The sequence below is a fragment of the Sylvia atricapilla genome, chromosome 5 (assembly GCF_009819655.1).
Source record: "Sylvia atricapilla isolate bSylAtr1 chromosome 5, bSylAtr1.pri, whole genome shotgun sequence".
NCBI lineage: Eukaryota > Metazoa > Chordata > Aves > Passeriformes > Sylviidae > Sylvia > Sylvia atricapilla.
The window spans coordinates 22,791,768-22,816,483 of record NC_089144.1 but is presented as its reverse complement, the minus strand read 5'-3'; the positions used below and the strand labels follow the sequence as shown (position 1 = coordinate 22,816,483).

Genomic DNA, 24,716 nt, shown 5'->3' with positions numbered 1-24,716 from the left:
GGCTTTGGGTTCTTGGTATTGATCTGGTGGGGTGTTTTTACAAAAAAATGCCTGATTTCTTTCCACAGATCCAGTTTGCTGACCAAAAGCAGGAGTTCAACAAGCGCCCGACCAAGATTGGCCGCCGGTCGCTGTCGCGCTCCATCTCGCAGTCCTCGACAGACAGCTACAGCTCAGGTGTGTGCAGGGCCCCCCCCTCATCTGCCCTGGGCCCAGGGGAAGGTGTGGAAACAGGGCTTTGCTTCTTTCCTCCTCCTCTTGTATAGCTGGATGGAAAATTATATTATTCTTGCTCTTCTGCTCTCTCCTTATAACCCCGGTGTGCAGCTGCTGCTTCCCTTCCCTTCCCTTCCCTTCCCTTCCCTTCCCTTCCCTTCCCTTCCCTTCCCTTCCCTTCCCTTCCCTTCCCTTCCCTTCCCTTCCCTTCCCTTCCCTTCCCTTCCCTTCCCTTCCCTTCCCTTCCCTTCCCTTCCCTTCCCTTCCCTTCCCTTCCCTTCCCTCCTGTCCTCCCGGGGCTCAGGAAAACAGTTTTTCCACATTTTATTCTTGTTTGAGCATCATCTTCCCTCCTGTTCCTGAACAAATCCACAGGGATCCCACTGTGGATTTGTGGCACATGAGGTTGGAGTCTTTGAGAACTTCGAAGGGCTCTTGGAAGGGGTTTCTCCTGCTGGAATCTCACTGGATTTTTGGGATACTTGGCAGCTCACAGTGTATTTGAGGAGAATCTGGGTGGTTTCAGGAACCTTAGAGCTCATTTCATTCCAACTCCTGGTCATGGTCAAGGACACCTACCATGAGTCCGGGTTGCTCCAAGCTCATCCAGCCCAGCCTGAGTTGTTCTAAGCTCTGATTCCCAGCGTGGAAAACCTCAGGAAACTCCAGCTGCAGCTCCTCCTGATGGTTCATGGCTGGTGGCTGGGCACAGACCTGGCTGGTGGCCAGAACTCCTCCCAAGAAGGGAACCCTTCTTGGTGTTTCTCCACTCATTCCCACAATGCCGAGGATGTCGGAGACAAGCTGGGACAGGACTGGGCTGTGAGGAGCTCTTGGCATTCCTCAGGTTTGGAAGAGCAGAGGTGGAGAAGCCGTGTTTGCCTGGTCACTCAGCTCCTGGTGCTCATCTCCAGGAGATGCAGCTGCTGGAGGTTCTTGTCTGATCCTGCACACAACAGTCCCACGGCTTCAACCCGGTTTTTGTGGGAAAGCCGACTCCCACAAGTTCCTTGTCTCCTTTCCCAGCTCCTGCCTTGCTGCTCTGTCGCACGCAGGCTTGGAGGAACCTCCAAAGTCTCTTCCAGAGGTTGGGAGGAACTCCTCAAAGGTTGGGGACAACGTGGGTGACCCATCCTGCTGGCACTGACTCCGTTCCCATGGAAGAGGGAGAAATTCAGGAATGCTCATGGCACGTTCTCTCCAGAGGCACATCAGCCTGGGCTCTGTTTGGAATCCACAACTCCATCCGATCCCTGAGCACCTGGGAATATTTTGGGATTATTTTTGCAAGCTCTGGGTCTGCTTAGCCTGGATGATGTTACCGTGTTCGCTCCCGAGCCACAGCTGGAGGGACTTGGAGAACTTTGGGGAATTCTCCTCCTCTCCTTGCAATTAACATCGGAGTTGCAGTTAATTATCTCGTGGAAGTGTTCTATTTCCTGCTAATGAAAGAGACAAGACTGGCATTCCTGATGGGGAACTTCGGTTCCCACGAGGGCAGCGGGATGGATGGATAGATGATGGATGGATGGATGGGTGGATGGGTGGATGGATGATAGATGGATGGATGGATGGATGGATGGATGGATGGATGGATGGATGGATGGATGGAGGGATGGATGTTTTCAGGTCAGCCCAGCCTGGATGACCCAAGTGCTCAGCATTGTGTGTTACTCACCGCTGGCACGTTCTGAGGGTGGCATTAGGACAGGAATATCTGGAATTCAAGACTGCTGAATTCATCCTGGTGCTGTTTCATGTTTTCTGGAAGGTTTTACAGGGAATGAACCAGGTTTGTCTTTATCTGGGGCCTGTAACGGGGTCAGGCTGCCCAGTTTCTGCCCGTAGTGATGCCAATTTAGGCACTGTCAGCTCAAATATCAGCAAAGCCAGACTTGGCTGAGATTGGGCTCTGGCCTGGGCTTTGCTGGGGCAGGACATGGATGGAGGTCACCTGAGACCTGCCGCTGCTGCTCTTACGTTGTTCTCTTGGAAACCATGGGATTGTGGAATATCCTGAGCTGGGAAGGACCCACTTGGGTGGTGGAGCCCAATAATCTGCAAGTAACACATTGATAATGGAAATCATGGAATCTTGGAAAGGTTTGGGTAGGAAGGGACCTCAAAGTCCACCCAGTGCCAGCCCTGCCATGGGCAGGGACACCTCCCACTGTCTCAGGGTGCTCCAAGCCTTCTCCAGCCTGGAACATTCCAGGGATGTGGAATCCTCAACCTTTCTGGACAGAGACACAAACACATAACAAAAGAATCCAATTTTTGTTTCAATTTTCCATACTCATAGAATGGCAAGCCCAGGGAGGAAGTTTTCATTAATCGACTTAGGATAATATTTGTAGGAAACTGTCCCATCAATTAGTGGCAGGAATTCTTCCCTTTTAATCCTTGTTTTTCATTTTATGGAAAAACAAAGACAAAATTGACTCTTAGAGATTTGGTTGGCTGTTATATTAACTAACAGCATTCATTTAATTACCACAGTTACATGTGCACTTCTATATTTTAGATTTATTTAATAGTAAAAAAACCTCCTCCCTATGAAAATCTGGCGACTCCACGCAGGATTTTTTTTTGTTCCCCCAAAAAATTGCTTTTAGGCGCCAGAACCAAAACTCCCTGGTTTTAAAGTAACCTCTACACAGATTAACTCTCTTCAAGGAACTAATCCTCCTCTGAGTAATTAATCCTTCCTCCTGCAGCCCCTGATGTAGAGTTTGGTTTTATATAAGGTGCCCTTTGTGGTTAATCCGGGCTCCTGGTCCTTTGGGGCTGGGAACAGAGTGGGAGCCCCGCGGCCCTCAGGGATTGTTGGCAGGGTGGGACTCACCCTCATCCCCTGCTGAGGATGAGGAGAAATTCCAGCAATGCAAATTCCCGCCTAATTCCCTCTTAATTCCCTGGGATCAGGAGCCTGGTGATCCTAGGAGAGCCTGGCACACCCACGGCGCCCAGGCTGAGCTTTTGCTTTGGAATCTTGAAACCCTTTCCGTCAACCACGAGGGAAAATGTGGAGCTTGTTGGATCTTGCAGGAAACACAACCCCATGGCCAGTTTAAGTCTTTTTTTAGGGTTTTTTTTTGGTGTGGAAATGTCACTGGAGCAAATCAGGGTAGGAGATTGTTTGATTTGCTCTGGATAAATAAATGAAGGGGCTGTTGGAATCCATCCCCACTCCAGGCTTGGATGCCGCTGGAATGCCGCGGAGTTCTGGTTCAGTCAGCAGTGTGAGAACCTCCCACCCCTCCTGCTGCCCCGGTGCGGATTTGGGGTGGAAATTGGGAATTTTGGCCATTGGCTGGAGCAGATCCTGTAGGTTCCAGAGGCCTGTGGGGATGTGGAAGGAGGAGTATCCATCACAGTGTCCATCATTCCCGACCGTGCAAAATATTGGCCAACTCCACCGGAGCCATCACGGATGGAGCCGTTCCACCACGGAATTCCTCTGGGATGGAACAAATCACAGGATTCCAGGCCTCGGGTTCAGTTTACAACCACCACATAAACTGGAGGTAAAGGACTTGGAGCAGAACAATTCCATGAGGGAATGGCTAGTTGGATCCTGAAGAGTCACCTGGAGAGAAAAGACTTGGAGCAGAACAATTCTGTGAGGAATCTGGGAATCTCCAGTTGGGTCCTGGAAAGGTCACCTGGAGAGGAAAGAGAAGCTGGGATTTGGAGCTCACTGCGTTGCTCTGACTGCTGGTGCCAGTCCTGGAAGATGGAACAGGTTTGATTTCCCTCAGTGAGGGCAGATTCCAGAGGAAAACATGGCACAAGGATTTCTTCAGCAGAGCAGAAGTGGTGGTTAATCCATCATGGCTCAAATCAGAAATTGGTGTGATTTTATTTAAGTATATGAGATTTTAGGAATCAAACAGGAAAGGGGATTTCTGACTCTGCCAAGGGCTCTTCCACATGTCTGCTATGGTCTAATTCCATAGTCAGAAGTTTGGAGGACACTGAGAAGGAAGGAAGTCAGTTATTGACAGCTCCCTGAATGAATTCAGCACATCCACACCCTCTCCTAAGGCAGAACCTTGATCTGATCCCATGGGACTCCAAGCAATTCCTGAAATCCCCTGAGGATGGAGAGCCAGCAGCTCCCTGGACAATCCACCCCAGGCTGGTGTTGTCCTCCCGATGGAGGAGTTCTTCCAACCATCCAACGTGAGCCTCCAGTTCATTGTCACTGTGAAGGAGCACCAAAATGGAGCCAATCCAAGGATTGGGAATCCCACAGTAACAGGAAATCATCCACTCTCTCCCTCCTCGTGACTGTTTGGGATGAAATACGGTCTGGAATTACAATTCCTACTGGGTTTGGAAATGCTGTAAACCTCAACAGGCATCTTGTGGGATGTCTTGGAGCTCTGGAGGCCTGAATTTCAGGAAGAGGCGGGAGAACTTTAGGGAAGAGAGGTGGGAGAACTTTGGGGAAGAGAGGTGGGAGAACTTTGGGGAAGAGAGACGAGAGAACGTTTGGAAAGAGATGGGAAAACTTTGGGGAAGAGAGATAAGAGAACGTTTGGGAAGAGAGATGGGAAAACTTTGGGGAAGAGAGATAAGAGAACGTTTGGGAAGAGAGATGGGAAAACTTTGGGGAAGAGAGATAAGAGAATGTTTGGGAAGAGAGATGGGAGAATTTTGGGGCAGAGAGATGGAAGAACTTTTGGGAAAAAAGGTGTGAGAAGGCGATGGAGATGACCCCGTGTGGGAACTGGGCAGTGGGAACCCGTCACCTCTGCTGTGGCATTGGAGTAGAGCTGGACAAGAACTAAAAACCCATCCCAGCTAAAAACACAGCTGGGAAAACTGTCACAGTGAGGAGCAAGAGAGACCCCAGCTGGGGATGGAAAAACACCCACGGACACCACACCCTTCCCTGTGGGAAGGCCGTGGGGGTTTTAGGAACCCTTTAACCCTTTCCTGACTGCTGTGCTGCCTGCAGCTGCCTCCTACACGGACAGCTCGGACGATGAGACCTCGCCCCGGGACAAGCAGCAGAAGAACTCCAAGGGCAGCAGCGACTTCTGCGTCAAGAACATCAAACAGGCCGAGTTTGGGCGCCGCGAGATCGAGATCGCCGAGCAGGGTAAGGGGGCTCCTTCCTGCCCCCGACCCCAAATCCCCCCCGGGGCAGCCTCCCTGACCCCATTCCTGCTGGGATGGGAAAGCTCCTGTGGGGTTTTGGGTCATGGGAAAGCTCCTGTGGGGTTTTGGGTCATGGGAAGAATTCTGTGGAGTTTTTGGGGATGGGAAAGATTCTGTGGGGTTTTTGGAGATGGGAAAGATTCTGTGGGGTTTTGGGGGATAGGAAAGCTCCTGTGGGGTTTTGGGTCATGGGAAAAATTCTGTGGGGTTTTGGGGGATGGGGAAGATTCTGTGGGGTTTTGGGGGATAGGAAAGCTCCTGTGGGGTTTTGGGTCATGGGAAAAATTCTGTGGGGTTTTGGGGGATGGGAAAGCTCCTGTGGGGTTTTGAGGGATCAGAAAGGCCCTGTGTGGTTTTGGGGAATGGCAAAGGAGTTACAGGGTTGTGCTGTGTAGTTCCAACCAACTATTACAGGACTGTTTTATGGTTGAACTCTTTTTGTTAAATCAGTAGAAAAGATGAAATCCATCCCATAAATTTGACACAAAAAAAACAACCCAGCAAGAGGCCAGGCAGGGTTCAGGTGTTGGATGTTGGAGAGGTGGACCAGCAAATCCCAAATCCTTCAGCCTGAAGCAGATTCTCCTTCAGCCTCACCTGGAGGCAGAAATTTGAACACAATAGGGAAAAATCCAGAGGGATTTGGGGCCATCTTTGACATATTTGGGGTTTGCCCTCGAGGCTTTGGCTGTTTTAGAGCTGTGTGAATTTATGGGGTCTCCAGGCAGGGGATGTTTGTTCCTCCCATGCTCTTCCCATCCCATTCCCAAATTCCTTTTCCTGTTTTCCCTGCAGAAATGCCAGCACTGATGGCTCTGAGGAAGAGAGCTCAGGGGGAGAAGCCTCTGGCCGGGGCCAAGATTGTGGGGTGCACCCACATCACGGCACAGACAGCGGTGAGAGCCCGGCCCCAAACAGCCCCAAACACCCACTGCTTATCCCATAAAACTGATCCCAAACAGGGAATTCCCGCTGCTCATCCCCTAAAACTGATCCCAAACAGGGAATTCCCGCTGCTCATCCCCTAAAACTGACCCCAAACAGGGAATTCCCACTGCTTATCCCCTAAAACTGACCCCAAACGGAGTTCCGGCTGCTTATCCCCTAAAACTGACCCCAAACAGGGAATTCCCGCTGCTCATCCCCTAAAACTGACCCCAAACAGGGAATTCCCACTGCTCATCCCCGAAAACTGACCCCAAACAGGGAATTCCCACTGCTCATCCCCGAAAACTGACCCTAAACAGGGAATTCCCACTGCTCATCCCCTAAAACTGACCCCAAACAGGGAATTCCCACTGCTCATGTCCGAAAACTGACCCCAGAGAGGGAGAAGGAGGGATTCCCGAAACCAGAACCTCAAACCCAACTTCAGAGACCTCCCAGGGGCTTTCCTACAAACAGGAAATAAAACCCCCCAATTTTCTGTTTCTGAGCTGATTTTCCCAATGTTTTTGCAAATAAAACCCCCAGTTTTCCCTTCCAAACTGATTTTCCTGGTGCTTTTCCAAACAATCTCCCAATTTTCTGTTCCTGAGCTGATTTTCCCAATCTTTTTACACATAAAACTCCCAATTTTCTGTTTCTGAGCTGATTTTCCCGGTGTTTCTGCCAACAAAAACCCCCAATTTTACTCTCGGAGCTGATTTTCCCGGTGTTTTTACAAACAAAATCCCTCAATTCTGTGTTGCTGAGCTGATTTTGAGGTTTTTTGCATATAAAACCCCCAATTCTGTGTTTCTGAGCTGATTTTCCTGATGTTTTTGCAAACAACCCCCCAATTTTCTCTTTCCGAGCTGTTTTTTCAAGTGTTTTTCCAAACAAATCCCTCGATTTTGCTCTCTGAGCTGATTTTCCCCATGTTTTTCCAAACAACCCCCCAATTTTTTGTGTCGCTGAGCTGATTTTCCCCGTGGGTTTTTTTTCAAACGAAACCCCCAATTTTACTCTCAGGGCTGATTTTCCCGGTGTTCTTTCAAAGAACCCCTCGGTTTCCCGTTTTTTAGCTGGTTTCTGTGATGTTTTTTGTGCAGGTGCTGATGGAGACGCTGGGGGCGCTGGGCGCTCAGTGCCGCTGGGCCGCCTGCAACATCTACTCCACCCTCAACGAGGTGGCCGCTGCCCTGGCCGAGAGCGGTAGGGAAATTCCGCCTCTTCCCGGGCGTTCCAGAGGGAATTCCTGCTGGATTTTATAGGGAATTTATCCTGGATTTTATGTGGAATTTATCCTGGATTTTATAGGGAATTTAATTCCGGATTTTATAGGGAATTTATCCTGGATTTTATAGGCAATTCCCTCTGCATTTTACAAGGAATCCCTCGTGGATCTTATATGGAATTCCCTCTGCATTTTATAGGGAATTCCTCGTGGATTTTACAGGAGGAATGCAGGAGAAATTCTCTACAAAATGCAGGACAATTTCCCTATAAAATCCACGAGGAATTCCCCATAAAATCCAGGAGAAATTCCCTATAAAATGCAGGAGAATTCACCAATAAAATGCAGGAGAAATTCCCTCTGCATTTTACAGGGAATCCCTCATGGATTTTACAGGGAATTCTCTTGGCATTTTATAGGGAATTTCTCCTGCATTTTATAAGGAATTTATTAAGGAATTTATAAGGAATAAAATGCAGGAGGAATTCCCTGTAAAATGCAGAGGGAATTCCTCTTGCATTTTATAGGGGAATTCTCCTGCATTTTATGGGGAATTCCTCGTGGATTTGATAGGGAATTTCTCCTGGATTTGATAGGGAAAATTTCCTGAATTTTATAGGGAATTCCTCGTGGATTTTATAGACAATTTCTCCTGGGTAAAATCCAAGGATTTTGCCTAGGTAAGTCCAAAGTTTTTACCTGGATAAATTCAGGAGTTTTACCCTGGATAAGACCAGAAATTTTACCTGAATAAAACCAAAGATTTTACGTGGATGAGGCCAATGATTTTACTTGGATATGTCCAGGGATTTTACCTGTGTAAAACTGGGGATTTGACCTGGATAAGTCCACAGTTTTTACCTGGTCAAGAGCAAGGATTTTACCTGAGTAAATCCAGGGTTTTTACCTGGCTAAGTCCAGGAATTTTACCAGGATAAGTCCAGGGGTTTCACCTGGATAAAATCAAACATTTTACCTGGGTAAAAGCCAAGGATTATGCCTGGGTGAGGAAAAAGGGTTTTACCTGAATAAGGCCAAAGATTTTACCTGGATGAGGCAAATTATTTTACCTGGATAAAACCAAAGAATTTACCTGGGTAAGGCCAAGGATTTTTCCTGGGTAAGTCCAGGGATTTCACTGGATAAGTCCAAAGATTTTACCTGGATAAGTCCAGGGATTTTGCCTATATAAAACTAGGAATTTTACCTGGGTAAGACCAGGGATCTTACCTTGGCAAAGTCAGGGGATTTACTGGGTAACGCCAAGGATTTTACCTGGTGAGGCTAAGGATTTTTTGTGGGTAAGTCCAGGGATTTCACCTGGATAAGACCAAAGAATTTACTTGGATAAGACCAGAGTTTTTACCTGGGCAAGAGCAAGGATTTCACCTAAGTAAATCCAGGGATTTTACCTGAGTAAATTCAGAGGTTTTACCTGAGTGAGGCCAGGGATTTTACCTGTGTAAAACTAGGGATTTTACTTTGTCAAAAAGTCAGGGTATTCACTGGGTAATGCCAAGGATTTTACCTGGACAAGACCGAAGAATTTACCTGGGATCAGAATTTACCTGGTAAGACCAGGGATTTCACCTGGATAAACCCAGCAATTTCACCTGGATAAGTCCAGAGATTTTACCTGGATAAGTCCAGCGATTTTACCTTGGCAAAGTCAGGGAATTTACTGGGTAATGCCAAGGATTTTACCTGGATGAGGCCAGAGATTTCACCTGGATAGATCCAGAGATTTCACCTGGATAAATCCAGAGATTTCACCTGGATAAGACCAAGGATTTTTACCTAGTAAAAGTCAGGGAATTCACCTGGCTGAAGCCACAGGTTTGATGATGAGCTCTGGAACACCCAGAAGCCAAACCCACCTCATCGCCCATGGGCCTTGCCGGTTGAAGCTGCATAACAATTAAATACATCCACATAAATTAACACCTTAATTAATAAATCCATGTCCAAGAGCTGACCCCTGCATTAACCCCCCTCTCCCTCCCTGCCCAGGGTTCCCTGTGTTTGCCTGGAAGGGAGAATCCGAGGACGATTTCTGGTGGTGCATTGACCGCTGCGTCAACGTCGAGGGCTGGCAGCCCAACATGGTGAGTTGGGATACACCTGCAGAGTTCCCACCTGAGGAGGAGGAGGAGGAATGAAGGGCAGCTAAAATCTCCTGGATCTCACCAAGCCAGGTTTTGTTTCTCTGCTTCCAAAACAAGCTGCGTTAATGCAGGTTTGGGTCTTTTTTTGGGTGTTCAGTTGGACTCCAGAGCATCTTGCTGCAGTTTAAACTGCTAAAAAATGGCTCCAAATCAGTATTTTTTGAGAAGAGTTTTTCACCCTTTTCACCCTTTAATTCTCAGCTTTGGCTGGGGTGATTTTTTGGGGGACAAAGCCCAGATTTTTCCCTGATTTCCACACTTAAAACCACACAAACTTCAGGTACCAAACTCCCTTTTTATCCTGCCCTTGTCTCCAGGGAAAACAGAGAACCCGGAACTGAGTGAACAGAATAATTTTCTGCTGTCAAGATGTGCTGTTTTCATTACATTTCCCCGAGGATTTGGAGATGAGAAATAATCAGAATGGAATTTTGAAGTTTTGGGGGTTTGCCAATATTGGCTCGTTTGAGGTGGGATTTTTATCCCTTCCAGGCGCTGTCACCTTTAAAAAGAACCAGGAATGTCAAAAAAAAAAAAAAAAAAGACATCCACCCCCGAGGTATCAGACTGAGTCTAGACACAAGAGCAGCTCCTTGAGGAATGATTTCCCATCCAAAATGTCACATTTGGAACAAGTCAGCGTCCCAGAAAAATGTGGATTTTGCTTTCCCCGGATCTCTTCATTCTGGGGCTGTTTTTAGCCCTGCTCCTGGGGCATGGCAGTGATTGAGGGAGCACCAGGATTGTGGGTCTGTTCCCAGAGATTTTTGCTGGATTTTGGAGATCTCTGGTTTTAGGAATAAGAAATAGGATGCTGGGTGAGGAACAGGGTGTGAAAAGGATCTGAAAATTATGGAATTATGGGATGATTTGGGTTTGGGAGGGATCTTCAATCTCATCCCATTCCACAGGGACACTTCCACTGTCCCAGGCTGCTCCAAGCCTCATCGAGCCTGGCCTTGGACATTCCAGGGATCCAGGGCAGCCACAGCTGCTCTGGGAATTTTATACCACTCCCATTTTCCCCATATTTGCTCTGGGAATTCTGTGCCACCCTCATTTTTCCCACATTTCCTCTGAGAATTCTGTGCCACACTCATTTTTCCCAAAATTGCTCCGGGAATTCTGTGCCACACCCATTTTCCCCATAATTTCTCCCTGTTCCCTGGACATGGGGCCACTCCCTGCACAGCCCTGGGTGACTCTGTGGCTGTTTCTCATTCCAGATCCTGGATGATGGTGGAGATCTCACCCACTGGATCTACAAGAAATATCCCAACATGTTCAAGAAGATCAAGGGCATCGTGGAGGAGAGTGTCACCGGGGTCCACAGGTAACCAGAGAAATTTGGGACTCAAAACTCAGCTGGTTTGTCCCAGACTTCTCCCTCAGTTTCCAGGGAAACCTCGTCAAACCCCCAGCAGGAGACCTGGAACTGCTCTGAGGTCCCAGAGAGGATCCTGTGGGGTGGGACATGGACCAGGAGGGGCTGAGGAGGGAGCACAGCCTGACCTAAATCCCTGGAAGAATGAGGGTTGGGAAGAGGAACTGAGATGTTTTTTTGGGGAAGAGAGGGAGCACAGCCTGACCTAAATCACTGGGAAGAGGTGAGGATTGAGAAGAGGAACTGAGTTGATTTTTGTGCAAGGGAGGGAGCACAGCCCTCACCTAAATCACTGGAAGAAATGAGGGTTGGGAAGGGAACTGAGTCGATTTTTGGGCAAGGGAGGGAACAGACTCCTGACCTAAGTCCCTGGGAAGTGAGGTTCGGGAAGAGAAGCGGAGTGATTTTTTGGGGAAGAGAGGAAACCCAGCCCTGACCTAAATCCTTGGAAGAAATGGAGTTTGGGAAGAGGAACTGAGATGTTTTCTGGGGAAGAGAGGGAGCACAGCTCTGACCCAAATCCCTGGAAGAAATGAGATTTGGGAAGAAGAACTGAGTGGTTTTTGGAGCTGAGGAGGAAGCACAGCCTGACCTAAATCCCTGGAAGAAGTGAGGTTTAAGAAGAGGAACTGAGATGTTTTTTGGGGAAGGGAAAACCTCAGAGAGGAGTGAGTGAAATCCCTCAGTCCCTGGCACGAGCAGAGCTGGAGTAGGAGCAGCTCTGGGGGTTGGCAGGTGTCAGAGGAGCTTTTCCATGGAATTAACCCCCTCCCAGAGAACCGAGGGGAGCAGCAGCTTTGTGCTGTGTCCTTGCAGGGGGAAAGGCTTGGCTGCAGCTCTGAGCTGGATCAGAGGCTCAGGCAGCTCCTGAAACAGGGAACGGAAATGTTTCAAACAGGGAAGTGGCTCCTGTGGGGACAGCACAAGGAGTGAGGATATTTTTAGGATCTGAAATCCCGATGTGGGAAGAAGAGATTTCCAAAGGCAGGTTCTCCTTCCCAAGGGCTGGAGCAGGGACGGGGTTTTCAGACTCTCTGGGTAGCCACAGCGAGGTGTTTAAATTCCCTTTTTTTTTTTTTATTTTCCTGCTATGAGGAGTCAAGGCTGTGCCCAGAGCTGAGAGCAGGGGGATGCTGGAGAAGGGAAGGATCCAGGGAGAGCTTCCAGCACATTCCAGGGCCTAAAGGGGCTCCAGGAGAGCTGCAGAGGGACTGGGGACAAGGCCTGCAGGGACAGGACACAGGGAATGGCTTCCCACTGGGAAAGGGAGGATTGGGGTGGGATTTGGGGTAAAAATGAGGGTGGTGAGGGCTGGAATTGCCAGAGCAGCTGTGGCTGCCCCTGGATCCCAGTGCCCAGTGTCCCTGCCCAGGGCCAGGAGGATTTTTAGGGCCCTTTCCAAACTAAACTCCCTGAGTGCAGGGATGAACTCCCCAGGGGTGAATTCTTCAGGAATAATTCCCTAGGGATAATTCCCCAGGGATGAATTTCCCAGGGATGAATTCCCCAGGGGTGAATTCCTCAGGGATAATTCCCCAGGGATGATTTCCCCAGGGATAATTCCCCAGAGGTGAATTTCCCAGGGATGAATTCCCCAGGGATGAATTCCTCAAGGATAATTCCCCAGGGATTAATTCTCCGGAGATGATTTCCCCATGGATTAATTTCCCAGAGATGAATTCCCCAGGGATGAATTCCCTAGGGCTAATCCCTGTTCCCTGTTCCCTGCCAGGCTGTACCAGCTCTCCAAGGCAGGGAAGCTCTGTGTGCCAGCCATGAATGTCAACGACTCTGTCACCAAGCAGAAGTTTGACAACCTGTACTGCTGCCGGGAGTCCATCCTGGATGGGTGAGGGATTCCCCCGGGAATGGGGAGGGATTCCCCCAGGGAATGGGGAGGGATTCCCTCAGGGCTCTGCTCTGCTGCCTTTGGATCGTCTCTGGTCAATTCCTGTGCCAGAGGAGAACAAAATCCTTACCTCTGGTCCATGTCAGAATTCCCATCCTGTCCCTCTCCTCTTTGGATAAAATCCACCCGTGTGACTCACCATTCCTGCCCTTTCTCCTTCCCCTCTTTATCCTTTTTTTCTCTTTATTCCCTTTGTTTTCATGGAATTGGGTGTCCAGCCCCAAATCCCCTCAGGGCCCAATGAGGCTGGGCCAGGTTTTGTCCTTGTTGAGCCATCCCTGAATCTGGGGATGTGCAGCAGCAGCACCTTCCAAGGAATGGGAATAATGAGGGAGGTGAAACATGAAAAAAAGGTCTCCAAACCCAAATCCCGTCCTCTGCTGGAAGAACAAAAGAACCCTCTACCCTTCCAAAAGGGAAAAGGGGATTTTTTGGGGTTCTTTTTGCATTTTCTTTTGCCCTGGAATTTCAGGGATCCCTCTTTGGAGCACCTTGGGATAGTGGGAGGTGTCCATGGGATGGGATGGGAATGGGATTTAAGATCCTTTCCAGCCTCAAAAAATCCTGGGATTCCGTGGGGGATTTATCTGGAAGGTAAATCAAAATTGTGGCCCAGGAATTGAAAACGAGGTCAGGACAGATGGGAGCAGAGGTACCTGAAAGCTGCTGTGGGTTTTTAGCTGAATTCCCATGGAAAAATGAGGGAATTTCACCTTCCCTGCACCGCTAACCTATTTATTCTAGAGCTAAAAATAGCCTGGAATGTAGGACACGCTCAGGGAGGGAACCAGAGGAAGGGGGAGCTTCATTTGGGAAAAGCTTTGGGATTCTGGCAAGGAGTTCCCACTCCCCTGCTGCTCCTGGGGCTTTTCCTTGGGGGGCATTTGGGGTTGGCCACAAAAATTCAGAATAAAGGATTTTTGGAGAGGGTTTCCACTGGTTTGGGAGTGTCAAAAACAAAAAGTAAATTAATAAAAATCAACAAAAAAAGGGCTCCAAACCCAAATCCCGTCCTCTTTGTTGGAAGAACGAAAGAACCCCCACCTTTCCAGAAGGAAAAAGGGAAAGGGTTTTTTGGTGCTTTTTGGGTTTTCTCTTCCCCTGGAATTTCAGGGATCCCTCCTTGGAGCAGCTCTTGGTGCTGGGCTGTAATTCTGACCTTTAATTGTGGTTTTAATTTCCTTTTCCCTCAGCTTAAAGAGGACAACAGACATGATGTTTGGAGGGAAGCAGGTGGTGGTCTGTGGCTATGGGGAGGTAAGGGGCTCCATTTTCCCAGTTTTCTCCCTTTTTCCCACTGGGAATTCCATGTGTGAGTCCTCCCTCCCTCAGCTCTTTGCTCTGCACCTGCAGGACCCTCCAAACCTCAGGAGTTTGCCAAAAACTGAATTTTTTCTGTCATTGCTTTATTATTAAAGAGATGCCAAAGCTGAATCTTTAAAAAAATACATTAAATATTCTGAATATCTTTAATATCTGGATATTGGCAAGCCCAGATATTGATAGAACACATATTTATATCATTTTAATATTTAATCTGATTTTACTACTTTTATATTTATTATATTTACTGGTTTTACTAAAATCAGAGGTTCTGCAGATGTTCTGAGCATTCCAGTGTGACTTAATCCTGATTTATCCCTTCACCCACCCTCTTTCCACATGGGAATATTCCCCTTTTCCCAGTTTTTCCTCAGGACCAGTCCACACCAGTTGGTGCTCTACTGGGATTTTTTGAAGTCCAAACAGCTGGAATGGCTCCATTTTTCCTGCTGTAATCACGTTTTTGGGGGGAACTTTTGGTGGTTTAACCTTTAAAACACATAAATCCACTCAGGCACGAGGTGGAAATGCAAGTTTAGTTTGAAATAAGTGGAGGATTTATTTAAAACTCTTGCCTTAGCAAATAAGAGACTGAGTTAGTTAAGCAGGAAAAAAGACCCAAATACCCAGTTTAAAGTTCAGTGGCATTGCCTTTTGCAAAGTTAGTTAAATTCTAACAAAATGAGTGGAATTCTAACAAAGTTAGTTCATTTCATAACAAAATAATGTAGATGGAACAGACAGAGCTGTTTGTGTGGAATTTGTGTAGGAATTTGCCTTTGCACATTAATTCCAGCTTAAAATAGGGCCCAGCAAGGCCTATCCTAAGGTAGGATTAGGATGTTGGAACCCTGGGCACTGAGAATTTTAGGATTTCTGTGCTGACAGACACTGACCCCCAGGCAAACCCTGCAGTGACCTGGAAAAGGCTCCCAGAATTAACTAACAGCACTGGGATCGTGGGTGTGGAGTTTGGATAGAAGTGTGTGATAGCACAGGGTGGGAAACTCAGAGTTTAAGGGTTTAGAATACAGTAATATAGATATAAAGCAACATGGAGGATTTAGGGTGTAGGTTAAATTCTTCTTTTTCACCTTCTTCTCCATGGCTCTGGGAGGTGTTTTGTAACTGGGTAGAAAAATCCTCATTTTGGGCCACGGGTGGTTGGTTATTGGGTTAAAAGTAAAAATAATTTAGGTGTCATTTCTTTATTGGACAGTTTGTGGTCAAAAGGCCTTGTAAGAGTTAGAGACCGAGCCGTTTTTCACTTTGTTAGCCAGAACTCACAGCTTGTGAGACTGTACACTGAAGGTCTCAGTTCTTCTCATGAAGAAAGTTTACCTTCTTTTCTTCCTGTTAGAACCAGGATTAACACACAGAAGTCACAGCTTCTGTTTGGACTCAGTGTTTGTTAATTCTTGTCTATTTACAGACTCATGAGCTGTGAGCTCTAACCAGCAAGGTAAAGAAATGAGGTAAAATGGAGAATTTCTCCATCTCTACCAGGTCTTTTCAAGGCCAATCCATCCAATTAGGAAATGCCACCTAAAATATTTTTACTTTAAACCCAATAACTGCCACTTGAAGTCTGCAATTCTCACTCTATCACCCAATTACAGAAAACCACCCAAACCCATGGAGAAGAAGGTAGAAGAAGGTGAAGGAGGATTCAGACAGCACTCCAAATCCTCCACCTTGCCCCGTACATTACTATATCCTAAAAGCCCAAATTTAAGTTTTTCACATATGAAATCACACAATACTGTTCCAACCACACACCCACAACCCCAGTGCCATCACTCAATTTTGGGAGCCTGTTCCACAGCCTCAAGTCAAATGTGGTGCCTGCCTGAGGGTCAGTGTGTTTTAGCCCAGAAAGCCTGAAATCCTCAGCCTGCAGGGTTCCAACACTGTGACATGGATAAGGATTTACAAACATCTGAGTCCAAGCACCAACACATCACTTGAGCATTTAATCCCAGCTCTAACAGAAAAGAAAATACAACCCCATAACTGGAGTTGTGATTTTACCTAATTGGCTAAAAATAAAATACAAATGCCCTGCTGTGAGGGTGTGAGATGCAGATGGGGATGAAGATTGGGGTGGTTGCTGTGTGCTGAGCCCTGTGCTGTTTCAGGGAAGGGCTGTTGGTGTTGTTTCAGATGAGGAAGGGCTGTTGGTGTTGTTTCAGGTGGGGAAGGGCTGTTGGTGTTGTTTCAGATGAGGAAGGGCTGTTGGTGTTGTTTCAGGGAAGGGCTGTTGGTGTTGTTTCAGGGAAGGGCTGTTGGTGTTGTTTCAGGTGGGGAAGGGCTGTTGGTGTTGTTTCAGGTGGGGAAGGGCTGTTGGTGTTGTTTCAGGGAAGGGCTGTTGGTGTTGTTTCAGGGAAGGGCTGTTGGTGTTGTTTCAGGTGGGGAAGGGCTGTTGGTGTTGTTTCAGGTGGGGAAGGGCTGTTGGTGTTGTTTCAGGTGCGGAAGGGCTGTTGGTGCTGTTTCAGGTGGGGAAGGGCTGTTGGTGTTGTTTCAGGTGGGGAAGGGCTGTTGGTGTTGTTTCAGATGAGGAAGGGCTGTTGGTGTTGTTTCAGGTGGGGAAGGGCTGCTGTGCCGCCCTCAAGGCCATGGGCTCCATCGTCTACGTCACCGAGATCGACCCCATCTGCGCCCTGCAGGCCTGGTAAGGGAGGGCCCCACAGCCTGGGACCCCACTGATCCCAAAAACCACAGCCAGGGCCTCAGGGGATCCCTGAGGGATGGCTCAGACAGCCTGGGATCCCACTGATCCCAAAAACCACAGCCAGGGCCTCAGGGGATCCCTGAGGGAGGACAGGGAGGGGTTCAGGGCATCCACAGCTCTGTCCTGGGGCCAGGAAATGGCCCTGTCCTAAAATATCTCCCAGTTTATCCCATCCCTTCCTGGTTCATCCCATCCCTTCCCAGTTTATCTTTTGCCCTCCCAGTTTATCTAATCCCAGGAAAGGGCCCTGTCCTAAAACATCTCCCAATTTATCCCATCTCCTCCCAGTTTATCCCATCCCAGGAAAGGGCTCTGCCCTAAAGCCTCTCCCGGTTTATCCCATCCCACAGCCGCAGGAGTTTGGGCCTGTGGCTTGCAGGGATTTTGGGAATGAGCTGCTGCTCCCTGGCTGTCCCAGGGCTGTGCCCACTCCTCACCCCGGGGTATTTGGCGTCCTGTGACCCCTCACTGCCACCAGGACGCCCCAAAAAAGGCCGAGCACCCCCTGAGAGCCAGCCTCCATCCCTCCAGACACAGCTACGTTTGGATTCTCCTTCTGCACCCCAACGTGTGGGATCCCAAAACCACCCAGAGCCCCCCCAAACCCCCAGCTCCTTCAAAGGTTATTGTGGTGTGGTAATGAGTTCTAATTAGCAGAACTGATGAACTTTTGGGTTGCTCTGTGCCCTTCATCCATCCTCCGCTGGGAATTTCCAGCAATCCCTTCCCAGGAGGAGCCTGCACTGGGGGAAAAGCTCAGGAAACGGGGACATGCAGCAGAAAAAAATGACTTTTCTTTTTTAGTAACTGGGATTTTACAGCTTGTGAAAGGCACAGGAAGGAGCTCTGGAGAGGGTTGTCAACAAATCCCAAAAAAAACCCCACAGCCTGCCCTTGTTACCCCTGAGCTCACCTTGCTGGGGAGGCAGGGCAGGCCTCAGCACCTCTGAAGGTCCTGCAGGTGCCAAAAAAGGGATTTCAGGGGTGTTGAGAGGCACCTGCAGCTTTGGGGTGTCTTTTTGGATGCTCTAAATCCATCCCAACCTGGATTCTGAGCAGATCCACAGCTCCTGGATGTTCCTTGCAGCTCTAAAAAACCCATCTGGGTGGAGAATTGAGGTTTGCAGATGAGAAAGCCTCGACAGGACATGGGAAACCCCCAAAATCCCTTCTCACAGATGTCCCAGATCCTCCAGGACGACTCCAGAAACCCCCAGTGGCCCTTTGGGAAGTGCAGTTTGGGATCTGGGGTGACTTTTATCCCTGTTTTTCCTCTCAGCATGGATGGATTCCGGCTGGTGAAGCTCAATGAAGTCATCAGGCAGGTGGACATCGTCATCACCTGCACGGGTACGGGGGCAGGAAAGGGGGAGTCACACCCCAAACCGGGGCTGGACCCCAGGGAAAACCCCAAAGGCGGGGCAGGGCAGGGCAGGCCGTGAGTATTTGGGGTTTTGGTGCCACAGGGAACAAGAACGTGGTGACCAGGGAACATCTGGACAGGATGAAGAACAGCTGCATCGTCTGCAACATGGGGCACTCCAACACCGAGATCGACGTGGTCAGCACAGGCACCGGGCTTTGGGGTGGTGGGCTTTGGGGTGATGCTTTGGGGTGATGCTTTGGGGTGATGGGGTTTGGGGTGACTGGTTTGGGATGATGGGCGTTTGGGGGTGATGGTGTTTCGGATGGTGGGCTTTGGGGTGATGGGGTTTAAGGGTGATGATGTTTGGAGTGGTGGAAGATTGGGGTGATGGTTTGGAGTGATGGTGTTTGGGGTGATGGGGATTAGGGATGACTGTTTTAGGATGACAGTGTTTTGGGCTGACAATATTTTGGGATGATGATATTTCAGGATGATAGCGTTTTGGGCTAGTGGTGTTTCAGGGTGATGGTGTTTGGGATGATGGGGGTTTGGGGGTGATGGGGTTTGTGGTGATGATGTTTTGGGGACCCACCAGCACCTCTTGTCTGTCTTGAGGAAGCTGCTGGAGGAGATAAAATCTCATCCCCCGTGTCTCAGATGTGTCCCAGCCCCTCCTCGATCCCCAGGGATTCTGAGGAGCACGAAGGGACATCCAGCTCCCCTGGTGCCCCCAGCCTCACCTTCCCTCAGGATTTGGGACTCCTCCAGCCCAGCTCGGTGCCGTGGCCCTGGCAGGCCCAGCCAGGAATCCCAAAATCTGCTCTCCAGTGCTTGGGCACAAACAAAAACCCAGGGGAGCCTCGTCTGGAGAATTCCAGAGAATTCTGTGGGTTTGGAGGCATTTTCTGGGCTGGAAGGAGCAGCTGCAGCCAGGCAGGGTCCAGGTGGTGACCACAAATAATCCTCACCAGACCTTTGGTGGGGTTTGTGAGAGATGATAAAATGTGTTGAGACGATAAAAAGAGTTCAGGTTGTGACCATGAGTCCTCCTCACCAGATCTTGGACAGTCTTTGGTGGGGTTTGATATGTTGAGATGACAAAAACAGCTCGGGTTGTGAATCACAGAGGTGTCACTGCTCTGGGCTTGGGATGGGATCCCTGGCAGGGGTTGCTGCCCCTTCTCTGAGGTTCTGGGCTTGCTCTGGTGACATTCCCACCCTGTTTTCCAGGCCAGCCTGCGCACACCTGAGCTCACCTGGGAGCGGGTGAGGTCCCAGGTGGATCACGTCATCTGGCCCGATGGGAAGAGGATCGTGCTGTTGGCAGAGGTGAGGGGAGCAGGAATTGCAGCTGAGGGGCCCCTCTACCTCTGGAATTTGGCTCATGGAATCACAGAATGATTTCGGTTGGAAAACATCTCTGAGTCCATTGAGTCCGACCATTCCCAGCCACCACTGCCCCATGTCCCCAAGTGCCACATCCACGGGGCTTTGAAATCCCTTTAGGGATGTGGACTCCAAATCTCCCTGGGTAGCTGCGCCAGTGCCTGACCACCCTTTCCATGAAAAAATTCTCCCTAAAATCCACCCTGAGCCTCCCCTGGCCCAGGCTGAGGCCGTTCCCTCTCCTCCTGTTCCCTGGGATTGGATCCCAAATCCCTCCCTGGCTGTCCCCTCCTGTCAGGGACTTGTGCAGAGCCACCAGGACCCCCTGAGTTCCTGGCATGAGGAAAAGCTCCCCTGTTTTAATTGATCCCACTCCAGGGTATCTCCCACAGGGAGATTTCCCCTTCCTAAGGGCAGCCACACCCTGGGGCTTGGTGCAGGTGACAAACAGCTGCTCCAGTGGTTCCTGTCCCTGCCGTGGGGTCACAGCTGGGTTTGGTGCCCCGGTAACCACCAGATTCTGCCTCCCAGGGCCGCCTGCTGAACCTGAGCTGCTCCACCGTGCCCACCTTCGTCCTGTCCATCACGGCCACCACACAGGTGAGGGGGCTGGGCAGGGGACAGGCCCTGCCCTGAGGGACAGCAGCCGCTGACCCCGGTGTCCTCCCTGCAGGCCCTGGCTCTGATAGAGCTCTACAACGCTCCTGAGGGCCGCTACAAGCAGGACGTCTACTTGCTGCCTAAAAAAATGGGTAACCACCTTCCCAAATCCCCTTCTCCTCCTGGGTGTTGGGCTGGGAGGTGACACTGAGGCAGGCTGTGGCACTGTCACCCCAGGAGGTGGCACTGGGTCCAGCTCAGGGGCTTCCAGCAGCTCCTTCCTACTGGTTTTGGGCTCGTTGCTGCTTTCCTGTCCCAGCTGTGGAGAGCAGGGGATGCTCCCAGGACAGGGGATGTCCCTGTCCCTGCCAGTGATGGGGCCTCAGCAGCTCCTGCAGCAGGGCCCCCTCTGAGCACACTTCTGGGTGGGAATTGGGGTTTTTGAGGCAGGGGTGGCTTGTCCCAGCCTTGGGGTGAGGTGACACGTGCCAGAGATGTCAGGTGGGCTCTGCCCCAGCCCGGGGTCTCCTTGTGGCCTCCCCTCCCTGCTGTGACAAGGCCTGTCCCCCTGTGTCCCCAGACGAGTACGTGGCCAGCCTGCACCTGCCCACCTTCGACGCGCACCTGACGGAGCTGACGGACGAGCAGGCCAAGTACCTGGGGCTCAACAAGAACGGACCCTTCAAACCCAACTACTACAGGTGCCCTGCAGCCCTCTGCCCCTCACACTGCCCTCCCGGTGCCCTCCCAGCCCTCTGCTGTTCCTGGCTCCCTCCAGCTATCTCCTCACAGTTCCCTCTCCCGTCCCTCTCCCCTCCCGGTGCCCTCCCAGCCCTCTGCCCTCCTGCCCCGCTGTGGGGGTCCCCTGTGGGGGCACAGGGGATGGGTTTAACCCGAGCCATCCCCTGAGGAGACACCCAGGGCTCAGTGCTCGGTGCCAGGGCACACAGCAGCGAGGGGATGGTGCAGCTGGAGCCGTGACAGGAGCTCTTGGCAGGACAGGAGCCCTTTGTGCGTGGCAGCAGCTGTCACCCAGACGTGGCAGATGCCAGCGCCGTGCCACCAGCTCAGTGGCAGCTTTATTTTTAAAGTTTGACGGAGGATGAGGTGGCACAGAGCAGCCTCAGCCCTGGGGCTGCTCCCACGAGCTCCTCTCCCAGCACAGATCCCCAGAATAGTAATTTGCAATGGGAGCCCCTGGATCGCTTCCCTTTCCACATTTTTTAGGCAGCACTGTCAGGAATTTCCAGCTTGAAAATGAAATGGCTTTGCACAAATGTGGATCAGCTAGGGAGGATGAAGCCCAGATCCTTCTGCAGGAAAAAGGATTTTCTTGGCAGGCAGAGAGCACCACAACCCTCCCAGTTTGGGGATTACTGGGTTTTCCCAGATCCCGAGGTCTTTTCCTTACAAAATCATGGTGCTTCCCCATGGCCCTGGAAGAATTCCCTCTGGTTCAGTTCTCTGTCTCTGTTTTGGTGTCTGATGTGGCCCAGCCTTGGGGGAATGCAGTTTGTCCCTGGTTTTGGGGTCTGGTCTGGCCCAGCCCTGTGGGGAGTGAGGTTTGTCCCGTGCACAGAGAGGTTGGGATCCTTTGAGGGTCACAGGGAATTCCCTGCACTGAGGAGGATCCAGACCCCCTCCAAGCTCCTGTGGGCACCTCAGAGGCAGCGAGGACCAAACCCCTTCCTCAGCCATTTCTGTCCCTGGCACCTCCCCCTCCCAAAATCCACCGTGGTGCCGCCGAGGCAGCTTCTCATCCCTTCCCCACTCCCCAAATCCAGTTATCAAAAGTCTCGTTTTCACTTCTTTTCCCAGATACTGAGTTCCTGCCGCCGCATCCCGGAGAGTCGCGAGGAGCAGCAACAACCCCCCGAGTCTTTCTCAACTACTGTACAGGATGAAACCACGCAAGCTTCCCACGCTAGAGCCGGGCTTGCTGCCATAGTCGACAGTGTGTTTTAGGTTATTTATTTATTAAATTAGAATACTGTTCATGTGGCCTTTGCCACTGGTGTTCGTCCTGCCGTGGGACTGGGAGACGCTGGATTTTCTTTTCTGTTCCTTTCATTTTTCTCTTTTGGGTTCGTTCTTTTTCGGGGCTGGGAGGACGGGGGAAGGCGAGGAGGAAGCTGCTGGAATCGAGCCGTGGAATAATAATCCCTTATCCCTGCTCACCGCCCGCGCACGGCGGGACCCGGCCTGGGAGCCGCGTTTGGTTTCCTCCACACTCCAGCGCTTCTCCAGCGGCACCGGATCCCGGCAGCCGGGGAATCCCCGGCGCTTTGACAACCAAGCCAAAATCCCCTTAGGCCGGGAGCCGCCCGGCGAATGTGGCTGGAGAAACCTCTCGGTGTGCCCGGGAAGCGCCCGGGGCCGTGGCCAGCCGGGGATCCTCGCCTTAGCACCGCCCGGAGCTGTGCCCAAGGGTCAGCGCCGGCCGGGAACAGCCCCGAGCGCTGCCCTGGCCACAGCCCCGCGGCGCTTTCCTGCTGCTGTCGTTCCGAGTGCCAAGCTCTCTCTCTGGATCAACCAAAGTCGTGTTCCCGGCGGGGCCCGCGCTCCTCGAAGGGCCTCGCCCACCGATGCTGCTCAAGCGCCCGGCGGTCCCGCCCGCGCCACGCGGAGCTCGCCGGGCGCCCCGGCTGGGAGGAGGACCCAGGTCCTTCTCCAGCTGAATTTCAGTCCTCATTGGAAAACGTTCGGAGTTTTATTTTCTGGTCATATCTGTATGAATCCGGAAATCCCCTTTGGAATGTATGAGACGTCTGCCGGAGTGACCCCCACGGATTCTGTGCCAGGGGAGAGTTCAGCATCACTAAAAACCCCTTTGGTCACCTCGACTCTCGATGTGTCAGAGCTGATGGAGAATAAATCTGCCAGAGTTCCCTGTTTTATCCCAGGATGTCCCTGCTCAGCTCAGGACAGCGTGACCCTCTCCAAGGTGACTTCCCAAGTGCTGTGTCTGGCCAGAGTCGCTTCTGTCCCTCACGTGGAGAAGGTGAAATAAAACTGCCCAGCCCCGTGAGCACAGAAGCTTTTGTCCTCCCTGTTTGCTTCCCGAGTCTCTCATCGGCTGCAGATCCGTGTTTTGTCCTGGGCTTCTCGGACCATCGTGAAGAACTCTTTTGTGGCAGCTCGTTCACGCACAAGGGAGGGAAAACAGAGGAATTACAGCCTCAAGGCCTTCCCACGGCTCTCAGGAGGTTTGGAGCCAGGTTGGCCACGTTTTCATCTCCAGAGCAAACGTCCCCCTGTGCCGCCTTATTCCAAGTTTCTCTTTGAAATCTCTCAAAATCAGGAAGGAAAACTTTGAGAAGACCTTGAGGAAACCTTGAAGGGACCTTGGGAAGGCGTCAGGGCTCTGAGAAGGCCTTGAGGAGACCTTCAGGCTTTGAGAAGCTTCCACGTGGACTGATGGCTCACCACAGACTTGAAATGATCTCTGCTCCTTCGTTTTACCCAGATCCTGAGATTTTTTTTATTTTTTTGGGCGGGGGGAAGAATCCCCCATAGCTGTTTGAAACATCACAGCCAGGTCTTTGTCCCTGAGCTGGCTCCTGGTCTGTGTCAGCCCCTGCTGCTCTCTGGGAGCTGCTCCTGGCCCAGGTGAGACCACGGGGTCACTGGGGCAGAGCAGCTTCGGGAAGAACGGGAATCCCATCCCAAGCACAGCCACTTCCCCCTGGAAAATCCCCTTTTATCCCAACCCCCCTCATCCCCAGAGCCGTGTCCTGCCCTGTGCCTGCTCTGCACAGCCCCGGCTCCCTTCGTGCCCTGTTTCAACCCCCTTTTATCTTCCAGGTAGATAGGAAGGGAAAAATATATATATATATATATTAATACTAAAATCCCAACTGGCTTTTCCCACCTCGATTTTTAAAGCTCTTCTCCATGTTCTGCTTCTCCTGTAAAAGCTTTTTGGCTTGCTTGGCTTTTTTCCTAATCAACCTGGAATCATATCCTATGATCATCTCTAAATTAAACGTGTAATGGGGTTTGGTTTCTTTTATCTTTTTTTTTTTTTTTTTAATGTAACACATTTTTCAAGACTTAGGAAAAAGGAGATTTTAGGTAACACCAGCAAAATCATATAAAGGAAATTAATTCTGTTCTGAACTTTAGAGATAATAAGACAAAACTCGTCATCAGCAGTGAGGAAACGAAAACGTTGCAACCGTAACATTTCAAAAAGGATGTTTTAAATATTAATGTCTGAGTGATTGTATTAGATCAGCAATAAAGACTCTGTAATCTCAAAACACAAATAAAACATTGGAAAACTCAGCCTCTCCCCGAACGTCCTTGG

At 50.4% G+C, this 24,716-nt stretch overlaps 1 protein-coding gene across 4 annotated transcripts in view; it reads left to right on the top strand.

The window, feature by feature from the left end:
- The window catches only part of AHCYL2 (adenosylhomocysteinase like 2), a 65,841-nt gene extending 41,147 nt beyond the window's left edge, over positions 1-24,694 (top strand). For 3 of the 4 annotated variants that reach the window (XM_066318909.1, XM_066318911.1, XM_066318910.1), the window contains exons 2-17: positions 69-177; positions 5,183-5,326; positions 6,181-6,281; positions 7,419-7,521; positions 9,554-9,648; positions 10,935-11,041; positions 12,825-12,941; positions 14,195-14,258; positions 16,907-16,995; positions 18,335-18,405; positions 18,522-18,616; positions 19,652-19,750; positions 20,339-20,407; positions 20,481-20,559; positions 20,988-21,108; positions 22,226-24,694. In XM_066318909.1, the coding sequence (XP_066175006.1) occupies positions 69-177; positions 5,183-5,326; positions 6,181-6,281; positions 7,419-7,521; positions 9,554-9,648; positions 10,935-11,041; positions 12,825-12,941; positions 14,195-14,258; positions 16,907-16,995; positions 18,335-18,405; positions 18,522-18,616; positions 19,652-19,750; positions 20,339-20,407; positions 20,481-20,559; positions 20,988-21,108; positions 22,226-22,232 (1,470 nt within the window). In that variant the 3' untranslated portion in view covers positions 22,233-24,694. Of the gene's footprint in view, positions 1-68; positions 178-1,819; positions 4,630-5,182; positions 5,327-6,180; positions 6,282-7,418; positions 7,522-9,553; positions 9,649-10,934; positions 11,042-12,824; positions 12,942-14,194; positions 14,259-16,906; positions 16,996-18,334; positions 18,406-18,521; positions 18,617-19,651; positions 19,751-20,338; positions 20,408-20,480; positions 20,560-20,987; positions 21,109-22,225 lie in introns of those variants that run through there. The other variant, XM_066318912.1, reaches the window with a different exon arrangement.
- The last annotated feature ends 22 nt before the right edge of the window (positions 24,695-24,716 follow it).